The 14,963-nt window shown below is 38.9% G+C and overlaps 1 protein-coding gene across 1 annotated transcript in view; it reads right to left on the reverse strand.

Moving 5' to 3' along the window:
• The window catches only part of LOC137912760 (CUB and sushi domain-containing protein 3-like), a 179,198-nt gene that overhangs the window by 115,943 nt on the left and 48,292 nt on the right, over positions 1-14,963 (reverse strand). Inside the window, exons 8-19 of the mRNA XM_068756901.1 lie at positions 13,689-13,776; positions 12,683-12,807; positions 11,602-11,723; positions 9,559-9,662; positions 8,686-8,798; positions 8,221-8,403; positions 7,321-7,647; positions 6,561-6,755; positions 6,170-6,308; positions 5,173-5,360; positions 2,636-2,824; positions 281-397 (exon numbers count right to left, since the gene is read on the reverse strand). Of these exons, the coding sequence (XP_068613002.1) occupies positions 281-397; positions 2,636-2,824; positions 5,173-5,360; positions 6,170-6,308; positions 6,561-6,755; positions 7,321-7,647; positions 8,221-8,403; positions 8,686-8,798; positions 9,559-9,662; positions 11,602-11,723; positions 12,683-12,807; positions 13,689-13,776 (1,890 nt within the window). The remainder of the gene's footprint in view (positions 1-280; positions 398-2,635; positions 2,825-5,172; positions 5,361-6,169; positions 6,309-6,560; positions 6,756-7,320; positions 7,648-8,220; positions 8,404-8,685; positions 8,799-9,558; positions 9,663-11,601; positions 11,724-12,682; positions 12,808-13,688; positions 13,777-14,963) is intronic.

Below are 14,963 nucleotides of genomic sequence, written 5' to 3' on the forward strand. Positions count from 1 at the left end.
TAAATCCTGGATCATCAGGTTCCTGGAATCTGCAGAGGGAGTGTCATTCTAATTTATAGTTTCATTATTTGACCATTGGTAGGACTTTTTCACTGTGGTGAAGGATATTAAAGGAACTGTTCCTGAGCAGCTGAATGCGAACGGCTGCAAGATGAATCGATTTTTGTCAACATATGCATGTGTACTTCAAGCCTATCCGAAACTAAAGCATATTTAAGCCCTACTTATGTGTATGTTATATGCTGAAGAACACATTATGCTAACTATGGGATCTTCCTACCTTTTCCGTGACTGACTTCTATAGTCCATGTGCAGTTTAGAGAGTTGGAGTACAGTTCTGGATAGCCAGGCGATAAGATGATCCCTCCAGGTCCCCCGATATCCCCGCCACACGATGCTGAATACAAAGGGGAGATAATGACTGACTACTGTTGCTGGGGGGGGGGGGGGAATGAAACTGCAGATGAGCCAATAAATCCCTCACCCGCAGACAGGAGCAATTTAAATGAATAATGCAGCTGAGTCATATCACATCCTGTCCTGCTATTTTTATGAGTACCTGTAATTCTGCCAACATAATGTTTTTTTTTTCCTTCTCGCTCTCTGAACCAATCCTACTGAACGTATCCTTAATAATTCAGGTATCCGCACACATTTCCCCTCTGATATGGTATCTTAAATTCAAAGGCACTGTTGGGAAACATAATAAGCCATTAAATAGACTTACACAACACAACAACTGGTATTTGCGGATTACAAAATGTTTAAGCTTTATTTGGCTTTTAGTGTGATTTGGAATTTCCCCCATTTCAGAAATAATCTATCTGGAGCTGCTTTAGAGACCACATCATCCAGTGTTTCTTTCCAGTTTAGGTGATGAGGGGTGTTTTCTAGAGGATCAACTTTCATTGCCACCTAAGTATTCTCATATTTGTTAATGTTAATGATAAATATTTTGCTGCCAAACAGCACCATAATCAAATGAAGCTAATGAAATACATATTTACCCTCATTGGCTGTTGGGGAACAGGTGGGTAATGTAAGATCCATCTGAACAGGTTTAATTGGGTGTTGCTCAAACCTGCAACTGTTTCCTCCTGCCGTCCTCGTGCTAAAAATAACGGGTTTACCTAAGACTGCTACATTTTAAACACAACCCCTAATAAGTTTGAGGATTTCTTTGTTTAAATGTATTTCCTTGGTGCTACATTTCAGTCCATCTGCCTGCATGGCCCAGGAGTGGTGTTAATATTCAAATACCCCAATGTTTGACAAATATTAGAAGTACAACCCTTGTGTATGCACATATATTCAGAGTAATGAATGTCAGATGATGTTTTTTGAGGATCATTGAGATGCCTGAGGCTCCACAGCTGCACACCCACAACCCCATTTTTCCTTCCACCATTGGGCCCTCCGGTGAGCACAGCACATCGATGCCTGAATCCTTACCCACCAACAAAATTATATCTAATATTTTATTAATGAGACAAAATTACATAAAATCATTAAAAGTAAATGAGCACGGTTGGCAAACGATCTACTTTAGGGGCTCCAACGGCAGAGAGCCAAGGCATTTGGCACCAAGTCTGACATACCTAGGCAAGAACATATTTTACAATAAAATACATTTTCCAATACAGCTATTGCGGCTGTTGCCATATATCAAGGCAATGGATCATATGCATGCTATAGTGCATCCTGATGACCCTTGCATTCATTTAGTTTGTTATTTCATTTAGTTTGTTATATTCTGCATATTGAGTCGTCCGTGACAAAGAGTCATTATTTACGGTTTGTGCGTTGCAACAATAATCACCGCAATCATCCTTTGGTGCAGTTTTGAACAGCTCAATGAGCAAAACTGCACTTGGACAGTAAAAGGAAAGCTGTGTGGTATCAAAACGATCCGAAAAATGATTAACTTCCTTCTTTAAAGTGGAACATTGCCAATTGACCATAACTTGATTCATACCACCCGACAGATTTCTGTTACAGGGACAGGGTCTTTTTTTAAATAAAAGGCAGTTTGACAAAATGTCTGTAGGCAAGGCTTATGTCTTACGATTTTGTCATATCTTCTCTCAAGGAAGACCAAGTGTCTATATCTTTAAAGGTTCGTCAGTAAAGCAATGAAAGCTGGGAGCTAGTTGCATTTTGCAAATTTAATTTAGAGACATCTTGCCACTTAGTAGCAGCAGCATCCTTTAAGTATTTATGGCTAAGAATGCCAGACTCTATATACTTTTATGTACAAATACACTGTTAATGTGTATCTTCTCAAAATAATCCTGAAATGCTAATAAGCTGATATTTTGTATAATATCTAACCATTATACTTAAAGTCATTACTAGGATAATGACATGTCCGCTTCATTACTATTACCATTCATGTTACGAACGCTTGAGGACAGAGATGCATGGTGCTTGTATTTCATGGCCATTCAGCTTGAAGGCTACAAAATCAATCATATCATGTCATTAAATGTCATACAGAGAGAACACAAATACCAAAATATGATGGAATAGCATGTCAAGAGTAGCATTTAAAGCAGTGGAAATGTGTGGTCATTTATTCAAAAGGTGAGCCTGTGCTGAAAAGCAATGGAAAGTATTCTGTATTTCTTATACGCACCGTCACAAGTGGGCAGTGGGTGACTCCAGAAGTGGTTCTTCTCACAAGCCAGTGACTCCTCATGGCTCAGTCGGTATCCCAGGTCACACTGAAAGGACACCGTGGAGCCAATGGACAGGTCATGGCTCAATCGTGCACCATTCACTGGGATGCCAGGATCCATACATGAGTATGTGTCCAACGTGACCACTGGAGAAATTAAAGTCAAACAGTCATTTCTGGAATTTGTTAGAGAGCTAATTATATTGAACTGTAGTTTTATTTTAGTCACACGATGTCTGATTTTACTTGGATTTATTGTCTGTTACTGTGAGTGATGATGATAATTGGCAACTCACACATCGTCACCGCGATGTATCATGTGGACTGTGAATCAAGTACATAAATACCGTGCAAATGTCTGCGTGTTCTCCATCCTGTCATGCAGGATGTCAGATTCAGTTCAACTATTTATACAGTAAAGCAGCTCTGGTCTTTCTTATGCAAATAAAATATGATTGTTGTGCTACAGAGTAATATTGAAGTCATGCAGGATTTGTGATACATGAAATGGAAATTCTATTTTTGCAATCAGTAATATTTCTAGGCCACATTCTCACAAAAGAGGGAAAACCTTTGATGTCATTTCAATTATCACAACAAAGGTAGAGCTCAGGTCGTAAAGTTAATAAAGTTTTTTTAAAGGAAGATATTTATTTTATTTTGACTTACTCATGCTTAATGAAAAGACAGAAACATATACCGAATGACAGATAAACTATTGTACAACACAACAATTGGGAATAATTCAATATTTGTCTTGAACTTAACTCTTGCTCAATATAAAGATGGTCAAAAATGCTTCTAATTAATCTATTGGCCTAATATAGGCTGAAATCCATGCAAAGGGCGCTCAAGAAGTCCATAATTAATTGCATTTAATTAGGCCGAAAGGCGAATGTAATTACTTTCACCTGCTTCTAGACAAAAAAAAGCCCAATTTTATTTTAGTTTGTGCAAATATAGTAATGATTGTACATCAGTGAGTAAAATGATGATATTTTAATGTCCTTCAGTTTTTTCTCAAAACGAGGGGAATATTGCCCACAAAATTAGCATTAGGAATGTATCCGATTTCCAGAGTCCATCATCATTGATAGAGACATTGGTTCAGACAAAAGTGCAGCTGATAAGTAACAGATAATAGAAATGGTTTCTGGTACAGCATGTGAGCCGACATTTATAAGAAACTACGCATTCTGCAGAGCCGAAATAGCATAAATGCACAAGTTCTCGGCAGGCAAAATGATAGATATTGTCAATCTGAAAGAAACCTATATTCTAATCCTGGAGAAGGATACTTCTACTGGGAATGAGAAGTAACATTTGACCATGTGGCTAAGTCTTATTGAGCAATCACTGAATACAGTGAGATTATAGAGATTACAGTTAAAGTTAATGTGTTATAATAAGTGAACATACATGACATATTAGTGCTACATTTCATCTGTTACTTATCGCAAGGATGCAGCACAGTGTTTTCGTGCCTCAGTTTATTCACAGTATAATTCACACTGGTACTGCATAAGACCAATTTTACAAATGAACCGGGCTGGGCTTCCCTAAAGCATTTCAGCAATAAGACACATTATGTGGTAAATTGCAATAGAAGAAGCTAATATGATCTTACTGTTATTGCTTTTCAAAAGCCTCATCAACTAAAGAAAAATGCACTTGAGAGTGAAACATAATAAGGCAGAGGCACTTGTGGTTCACTTTCAGTCAATAATACAGATATAATAACAAACTGTCTTCTGAATCACATCTGAGTGACAAAGATACAATTGTGAAAATATATCACAGAATGTCCCGTTGTGTTTTGAAGTAGAAAGAGTAAAATGTATCCAACAAAAACACCTTTGAGAGTACATCTAGTATTAGTTAGAGTACTCAGTTATGTCAAACTGAGAACCAGTAGTGAATTTGCATTGCATTGCATAACATTTTGAAACTACGGATACAATTCTAGTTTCAAAATGTTATTTTTTGCAATGTGCTGTGTGTGTGCAGGTGTGTGTGTGTGTCTATGGTTGTCTGTCTCTGTCTCGGGCTCAGAGATGTGCTGGCAACGCATTCAGTGTGTACCCCGCCTCTCGCCCATAGCAAGCTGGGATGGGCTCCAGCAACTCCCGTGACCCCCAAAGCGGAAAAGCGGAAGAAAGTGAATGGGTTCATGGTTCTACTGGTGATCTTATGTTTGTGCAGAGTCTCACACATCTGGCTCCTGGTGATCCTAAGAGGTTTTGTTGAATAAAATGTGCATAGCCTCTTGGATGAGAGGTGAAACTTTAACAAACAAGTCCAGTTGCTTTTGATTTAAACTCTTAGCAGTGCTGTTTTGTCTTGAAGCAAAGTTAGAAGAAATTTATACAAGTGTTGCATGAAAAATAGGATCCACTGGACCAAATTGAAAATACAACATATAACTACTAAGACTATTCATTCACTCTCCCAAAAATACTTGGTATTTTTTGCCTTCCTGTAGGCATAGCTCTTACCTTCGTAGAAAATCTTGAAGCCACTGTTTGATCGACTGTTATCGGTGGTAAACAGCAGGTACAAATAGCTACTGCTGCTAAACAGGAACTGAGGGACTTGAGTTCCGTTAAATGAGCCAATCAGGGGAGAGAGCAGGTTGGCGCCGTCATGTACCTCAAGGAAGTCATAGCTGAGCTCAGTCTGAAACCTTTAAGGAAAGAGACCAGAAGAAGGCAAATGCAGTGAAGATTAATATTTGTATTCAGGACAATGCTTGTGCTTTGACAGATTAGACAGTTTGAAGCCATTTAGCTCCTCGTTTCTGCAGAGAAAACTGCATGATTTTGAGGAGATAAATGAGAACAAGCTGCTCTATCAGAAAATGCTCCAATTATTGCAGTAGAATAAGATCAATGAGTGTTTTGGGAATGTGACATGGTATGGATCCGTGGCCTCCCTCCAGTCTCTACATCATCAAACAAACGGTATTAGCAGGAATATCACTATACATCACAATATCACTATCAATATTGTGAGAAAAATGGATGCTGGCGATTACCTCCAGGGAAAGTAGACCTGTGTTGACTTACAAAAGCATTTCAGCACTGAGAAAGTGTCATTATAAAATAAAAATATTTAATGGTTCAGTCTCTTAATGGTTGGAAATAAACATTTAAAAAGTGAGACTGCATTTCTCTGAGAAAGGGAGAGCAAGCGTGTAAGGAAAATAAAGAATTACTGAAGGTTTTCAAACATTTTATACACCAAGTTCAGGACAAGATTTAATCTTCTCTTACCTTCTATTTCTAACTCAGGCTTTGACATATTTTGCTCACATGTGTAATATTTGTATGCATTCTGCGTGTGTTGTGCAGCTCTGTGATCAATATATAGTATATTAGCACTGACATTCGTATATATGCATACAGCAGGGATTGTGTGTGCCTTTGTGTGAGTGTGTTCAGAGTGTGTGTCTTTGTTTCCACGGCCGAGTTACGGCAGCGCCGCCTTACGAACCTGTCAAAGCTGATCTTGATGGAGCTTCCAGACTCAGCCTCAATGACCCACTCACAACTTAGGGAGTCTTTGTAGTAGCCTGGCCATCCCGGGGAGAGGATGACACCAGATGGCCCTGAGTAGTGGCCCCCACAAGGAGCTGGAGAGGAGACTTGTTTTTAAGATGATGCATCACAAACAATGAAGGAAAATCTATCCGAGTCAGCAAAGTGCTGGAGTTACAGAAATGCATGAAATTATATTACACAATAAATGTAGTCGTCTTTGGATGGATTGCACACACACTCTTTTTTTTTTTATTTAAACTTCCCCTGTTCTTCCCATCTCTTCCAAACTCGCTCGACATTTCTGTCCACCTACCATACAATTACTAGTTATTCTATGTCAGTACCTTCACATTTTGGAATGAGCCCACTCCACATCACCTTCCCTTCCTCCAGATGGCAGGTAATGGTGTCGGCACCCTGCGTCTTGATGAAGCCCTCTTCACAGACCACAGAAATGGAGTTTCCCAGTTGGAAACTGTCACCAAAGCGCCTGGCATTCAGCGGTATGCCAGGGTCAGGGCACTCATTACGCCCAAAAGCTTGTAATGAGAAGACACAATGCAAGATCTCGTGACAAATGCTTAGTGAATGAAAAATGGGGTATTTAAGAAGTCTGGAGATAAGGGAAATGGATGCAGCTTTCTATATGTGACAGTAGACTCTGTGTTTCCAGCTAGCTTCTCCAGGAGAAAAATAAATGAGTCTTTGTTGTTTCAAGCAACAAGATGAAATAATTAGAGACTACCCTAAATTATGCTTTTTTTTCCCTTTGATAAGGTATTTCAGCATCACTTGTTGTTCAACAAAGTAGAATGTCTTAATATAATTCTTTATTAATCAGAACAAACAAAGAGACTATGCATCGTGAGTGACAAATGAGAAGTTACAGGTTGAACTGACCTCCAATCATTTATTTCCTTTATTAAAATAAAAAGTGTGATTTGCACTCTAGGATAGTTCCTATGTAGTTTATATTCATGGAAGTAGTGTTCGAATTTATAGAGCTCAAACACAAAGTCCTGATCTCCATATATAATATATTTCTATGTAAATGTTTTGCTATGATCCCATTATTTGAATGAAGTTGATCAAACACTCCCTTACTGCTATAGGTGATGTTGAACCCACGTCCAGACATGGAGTGATCAGCCTGGAACTCCAGCTGCAGCACGTTGGTGTTAGATGTCAGGTGGGAAGGAACTTCCGCCCCTGAGAAGCGCCCGAGTACTGTGGCTCCTGACTGGTCCCCATCTTTGATAGTGAGGAAGTCATAAGGAGGCTCCAGGTCAAAGTCATTGAAGGCAAGGTGTATTCTGGTGCCAGGCTCAGAGATGATCAGCCATACACAGTTAAGATTGTTTCCATAGCCCTCTGGGTAGTCGGGAGACAATACCGTTCCCATGGGAGCAGTGAAGTTGGAGAAACATGGAACTGTGTGACAGGGGAAAATAAATATTAACAATGATTATAAAAAAAAAACATAATTTCCCAGATTATGCAATTTATTGCCAGCAAATGATTGGTCAGGTAACAATACGCACTGTGGATCCCGCCATGACAATATCAGGGACAAAGTTAGGAAGAGAACAAATTGTACTGTGTAACTAGCTCAGCAATCGGGAGACAGCGCTCCTCCCGTGGGTGCTGAGTAGTTGGAGGATGGAATTGAGGAGTGAGTGTATAAAAATACAGACATATGGCAATCTGGGCACACAGGAATACTTCACACTGTCCCAATGGACACAGTTAACGTGAAGAAGCAGAGGACTAGATTGTTGTTATGGATATGGGGAAGGTACAGGGAAACCCAAAGGAGGGGCATCGGAGATCTGAAAAAAAGATGATATTATGTTGAGTATAATGCAGGTTTCCCTTCGAGAACATTCGGGATGTGTGAGTGAGTACTGCAGTTTCTTCCCTTTCAAATCAAAAAGGGAACAGCATGCAACCGGTTTTCCAATTTTACATCATGTTTTTTTTTCTTCCAAAATTCACTGGACTCACATATGCAGATGGGGATATTAGCTGACCACTGATTGTTGTTTTGGCAGGTTATCATTCTCTCCCCGATGAGTTCAAATCCAAACTGGCATTCAAAGCGTAGAACATCTCCATTTAGAAAGCCGTTTCCCTGCTGATAGCCGTACAGGGGCGTGCCAGGATCACCACAACTCTCTTTGTCAATTTCTGCAGGGCGGGGGGGGGGAATAGAGAGCCAAAGAGGAAAACGTAGACAATTAAGTCGAGCCCTGTGCTTTGGGATACTTTTTTTTTCTTTAAGATTATCTATAAAGGTCCAGGTGAGGAGTCTGTGGACCTCGTTAAGATAAAAAAAAATTAAGGAGATAGGAAAGAGAGCGGCAGACAGGCAGAAAGACAGATAAATGGACAGAAAGGCAGACAGGTAAATTGACTCAATGCCTGACTGAATGAAACGGATGCAGTAAGCGATTATATCTGCTTGTTTACCTTTATAGTTGATCTTGAAGCCAATCGAGCCCACACTCTCATCAGACTGGAGATGGAGCCACATCTGATGGGACATGCTGACAATCAGGTCTGGGACAAAGCTCCCTGTCAGCCTGCAGATTGGGCAACAAAAAAGGCAGTGTGGTATCTAACGGCACTTGTCAAATAGCATCTTATCACAATGTTATTTTGAAAAATGATCAGCTTACTCAGAAAACATTTATACAGAGGAACAACTAGAGAAGAGAGATGGTTTCATTATTGATACTAAATATATTACACACGAGAGTACAAAATGTATTTTGTGATTTGCATAATAATGTGTAATAATGCAAATATATATATATAAATTCAAATCCACAGGTTCACAACTCTTTTTAAATATTTCTTGCTTTTAAATGAAAAATACCTATCCATCTTTCAAAAAAGACACACGTATACAATCCTTTACAGCCAATCACATGATTGTAAGTAACCAAGTAACCACTGGTAAGTGGTTACTTGGTTAAATGTGTCTGAGTTGTGAATGCTTGGTCAATTGGTCTGATTTAGCACTAACATTAGCTAATGAGTCATAAGTTAGGTAATGATCAAAGCTTGACTATTGATTACTGATATAGGTAAATTCTTGGTTTTTGTTTAAATGAATAGGCATTTCTGTGTGTACTGAAATGTGTTTTTTGCAGCGAGACAATCTTCTCTGCTGTAAATCCAAAATATAATATTCATTCATTCACTGGTATTCACTATGAAGACTGGTTCTACAATAACAGGGCATGTTTAAGTGATGGAATGCTTAACTCGTGATATGACTGTATGATATAATCCAACATAAGCACTATAATACAACATAGTATTTTATGTAGTACTTACACTTGTATTATTGTTTTAGAATCACCTACTTCCCCTCCGTCTCCGATTGTTAGAGAATCATACCCGATTTCTAGGTCGAACTCTTCGAAGTTGATCTGAATAACCTGTAATATAAAATAAGTCCCTCTGATAATCCGTTTCTTATGTGTATTAACAGCATGTTAGAACATTGGTACTTCACAGTTGCAAAGTTCACAATTTTCAAGAGAGCTACCAAATCGTGGTCTAGTTTTTCTTTCTTTTTGTGAGTTACTATGAAGATTCTTTATAGATTTATTACCAAATAACCAATTGTTTCAATTATGTCAAATTACTATGGTGATTTCTGCAGTTCACCTGCCAGTGCCATTTGTGAGAAAGCTAAACTGCAAGAAGCTTAACATATTATAAGAGAGAGAAGAGAGGAAAATGCAGCTTATATGTTGGAACTTTTATGATTATACAGAAGCTAACACAAAAACTCAAATCAACAATGACATCAAAAGAAAATAGAAGGCAAACAAAGCTCAACTCACATAAAATTTAAGAATAAGACTTTGACAAATGGTGCACATCCCCGCAAACAGAGGACAAAACAAATATCCTTCAAAACGATTCAGAACCTGACAGCCCCATCCCTTTACATTACTTTAGAGCACAAATAAAATGTTAAGAAACAATCATAGCATGGCGAATTAAAGCGCAGGATATTTCTAAATGTCTGTTTGCATTCACTCTTCACTAGTCCGTCCTTTTTTCTTTTCTTATATTAAAAAAACATGCATAACCACACAAAGTTTACATTTTAGGTAGGAACTGGAAAGAGCTGCATGTTGTTCAAGTCCAATGCTGCAGTACAAAAAAAGCCTCATCATGCCAATCAACAGTCCGCCTGTAAGAATTATTGATGGAGAAAGGATCCAATGTTGGCAAGTGGCACATCTTTTAATGACAGACATAGGATGGCTGCATATTCAACACTCAAATTCTTCCTCTGAGCAAGAGTGGGCAATGCCTGCCCAAATATTCATGTATAACAGCTTCGATACAATGTAGACACAGGATAATTATAATGACACTAATGGGCCAGGTTTCTGTGCCAAGCAAATAGCCTGTTTGCCGAGGAGAGGTCATGGCTGCACATCACTGACACTTGCCAGTCTGAGTGACTTTTGAATGAGTGGTAGTTGGTTGGTTATTTTTTTATTAGGGCTGCAGTGCTGAGCTGACCCTTGTGTATGGGACTTACTTGAATAAGAATAAAAAGGCAATTTTATTTATAAGAGCAATGACCATTAGCTTTGACCTCTTAGGTAGGGTAAGCTGCTCTCATTTAATTAATAATTGTCTCTGTTTAACCGGCTGAATGAATAAACAACAGTGGAAGTGGAAGGCAGCCCACTGCAGCCATACACACAGCACATGTTAATGAGGGAAAGTAATAATGCACTCATGTCAACATACATGCTATTTATTCCTAATAAATGTAAGCTACGTATCCTTTCACACCCTTGGGAAGGCTTTGGAAAATATATGCAGAAATTAATATGCAGTCAGGAAAAGAATGTTCACACTTCAAGGTGTAAAAAGGTGAGGGTTGAAATGCAAATTTGTGTTCATTATATAAATAATGTGAGGCTGGTGCACTAGTTTATGAAAAGAAAACATAAGCATATTACATCATATTAGTAAAACAGCTCTGTAAAGCCTTTATGGGAGGCAATTAACAAATTAATCAAGATAATCCAGACCTTTTGTTCACGTCTAAACGTTTCATGTCTACAGTAACGAGAGATTGCTGCAAGGTTTTTTACTTTATCTGTTGGTAAGTAAATATAAATTATTATTACAAAGTACCTTTCAAAGATACCACACGCAGTTGCCATGTGGAATAATTATCTTAGATCAAACTACTGTATTTACTCTTCAAAGAATATGCAACAAAAATAGATGCACTGCATTCTACTCTATATGAAGACAGCAAAGCTAATTTTGGAGTAACAGTGGGTTTCCATTCAACTTGATATAAGTTTGAAAATACAACAAACAAGACTGTTCTACTACCTTGTTTGGATCGCTGGCTGTGATGATCCAAACACATTGGGAGTTGCTCTCATACTGGATAGGGAAGTTAGGAGATGTGAAAGTCCCCGAGGGTCCCAGTAGATTTGAGCCACAAGTTTTGACTGCAAAAAAAGAATATTATAGGTAAGTTATCGGGAAGTCTAAAAAATTCTTACTTGGATCAATAAATATGCTTTGTATTAATATGTATCGTCGTATGTGTTAAGGCTCAGTGAAAAGGCTAAACTAAAGGCTAAATCAGTCCAGCAATGGAAAAGTCACAATAAATACGCTCATTGTTGTGGCCTTGGTTTGTCTTGTATTTTGTCTCTCTTTTTCCTCTCTTCATTCTGTTCTACTCTCCTGCAGTGTGTGTGTGTGTGTGTGTGTGTGTGTGTGTGTGTGTGCGCGCGTGTGGCTGGTTCTCCTCTCTCCTCCTGAGATTCATCAGATGAAGCACACCTGGCTACAGTTTCCACTAACCAACCCTCTACATAGCTCGGTCTTGACTCCACTCATGTGCCAGATAATTCCATCCTGTTTGTGCTTGCCTCACTGTATGTGTCAGCCACCATTGACTCAGCGTTTTTGTCGTACGTGTGTCTGGATATATCACGTGATCGGACTGCTACCCAGCTCCCTAGCCAGCTCGCCTATCGCCTCCATCACCTGTGCCTTTTGTCTACCTTTTGTCATTAAATACTCTTAAATGTCAACCCTGTATTTTTCTCTGCCTCAGTTGGTCCAGGACTCAAACCATCCCTTAACACTCAGAAGGAAGAGTAATAACTACTGCATTGTAATATGACAAAGCGGTGATGTATTGTTTGCACAAGTAGAGGGAAGGTCTATTAGCAGCATTTCCATTAATCAAATTCGAAAAGGCGCTCCAGGTATTATAGGGATTATGAAACAGAAAAACAGGAAGAGCCTTTTGGAACGGAAAAGCAGTATGGCTGCCGCAGTGGAGGCTTTCATGCATAATTAATAAAAATGAACTTTCCCTATCTGCATAGAGCCTATAACCAGAGGCCTTTCCTTAATCAAACTGTTTTATTAGCTCCTCAGAAGCCTCACTCACCCTTGCAGACGGGTCTGTGGTCGCTCCAAGCGGCAAAGACTTCGGCTACGCGCTGGCAGGTAATCGTTTTGGAACCCTGCAGCACATGGTCTTCATCACAGGTAAATTGAGCAGTTGCTCCGATGCTGAGAAGATAGCAAACACTATTAACACCTGAAAAAGCAATCAATTCCTCCAAAATGACTCCTGAAGAAATATCAAATTCATTATTTATTTCGTGCGATTCAACACATTTGCATTACATCTTACATAAATATATCCAGTAGGTTAATTAATGCATTTGGGAGTAATTGTTATACATTGAGTCATAAGTACCATGAAAATGTTTACAACTGAACGGTAGATTTCTAAAACAACACAAATGACAGCTAACAGGGGAATAACCAGAGACACAAAAGGTACTCGTGTACATGAAGAAAGAAACGCCTTTATAGCCTGTATATTAGAATATAAGCATTCCATGGTTGCAGTGTAATACACTTTGTTGCATTCTATATATGCTGTCATGGATGCTTCAGTCATGTAATATTTCTGTACTTTTAAAAATGTCATATTTTTTGTATTTTTGTAAATTATTATGCACTTTTTATTTTGTTTCATTCACTTTTTTTGTGAGGCAACATATATATATACTCTATTTTTTTCGACATACTGGAAAGCAAGCGAGCGAACTGAGTAAAATTGTCTCTTTCTATACTGATATTTTCCGTATCATGACACAGCATAATATGCTTACAGTAACCCTCGGAACCAATTGTGCTTCCAAGTCCACGACCCCACTCTATCAATATACTAAAGATTTTCTGTGACATTGTATATGCAATGCTTATGAAAAAAAGTTTAAAAACAAATGCAAAATGTCATTTCTTAGAAAATGAGAAGGTTAATGTTGATATTTACTGCTAAAAGGGTTAGGGTTAGGCTTTTTTTTTGGCAAGCATTCTAACCCACTCTTCAACTCCCCTCTATACAGGTCACCATTTCAGCTGCTGAGGCACCGACTCACCTGAAGTCGACACCTATCCGTTTGCCATTCTCTGGCTCCCCTGGGTCAGGGCAGTAATTAGACACCTGTTTGATTCCTCCTTCATTCACTAAGAGAGAAAGACAAGCAGCAAGAACCCTGAGAGAGAGATACTATTACTGCACCTGCCGCAGTATGAGGCTCTTGATCAGATAAATCTCTCAGTTTGATTGTGTATAGAAGCAGCATTTGGGTCCAGGAAATCACATAGTTGTATAAATTGACCCTATCTTTCAATGTCAGACACCTTCAACTGCCACTTACTTGGCAGCACTGTTTTGAATGCATAATCATGTTTGGTGATATCGAGGTAACTACCAAAGATAAATGCAAGTCCCTTGCCTGGGCTAGACAAAACACGAATAATATATCTGGGCTAGGCAGGGACTAAGAGGATTAAATAACCTTCAACTATCAATTGGAAAGCTGTAATAATCACTCAGTAAGGCTCTCTATACATAATAGTTTAAGTACACCAGATAAAGCCTCGTAGATATGCTTCCGTATCGGCTGTAGCCTCCACTGCGGTTTGCATTTAAAGAGGGTCTTAAAGGTAGAGAATAGTTCAGTTTTTTCTGTGCTCTGACTTTAATCAAGCTGCTCATTGATTATCGGTAAATGAAATCCTGTATTCACTGCAAACGGGGTCCATAAATTACGTAGAGTCATAATTATCGTTAAGGTCTGTTGTACTATTTGCATCAAGACAAACAAAAACACCTTTCTGTTGTGCCAACTGAAGCTTCTGCTGGCATTTGTTTTCTTCCTGGCTTCTTTTAGTGTTGACTAGCTCTAAAGTTAATTGTTGTGGCTTTCAATACGGTTATGGTTTCGGTTATATGCAGTGAATCGACAAGGCATATGAGGCGTCTCTTTGCAGTCTTCAGAATGATATACAGTATTGTCCCGTCAAATCGCTTTGTGCTCAAAGAGATTTACAGCCCTCTGCATTATTCATGTCGCCATTCAATGCTGACTATATGACAGGTAAGGTGATAAAGATTACTACCTGGTATCACCGAAGTGTTTAGCACACACTGGAGTTAGAGGGCATTGTGTTCCAGATTTATGTTAATGACAGAGCTCTGCAAGCAATTAGAATACATTCACTTCCGTCTGAAGAGTACACAAATCATCTGACAAGTGAGTGGTCACTCAGCCTTGACTACTGCTGTCTGTAGATCACACAGTGCATGAACACAAATCAATCTGATGTGCTGCTTTAATACGCGTATGGGGGTGGGCATTGGCTGGTTG

The sequence above is a fragment of the Brachionichthys hirsutus genome, chromosome 3 (assembly GCF_040956055.1).
Source record: "Brachionichthys hirsutus isolate HB-005 chromosome 3, CSIRO-AGI_Bhir_v1, whole genome shotgun sequence".
NCBI lineage: Eukaryota > Metazoa > Chordata > Actinopteri > Lophiiformes > Brachionichthyidae > Brachionichthys > Brachionichthys hirsutus.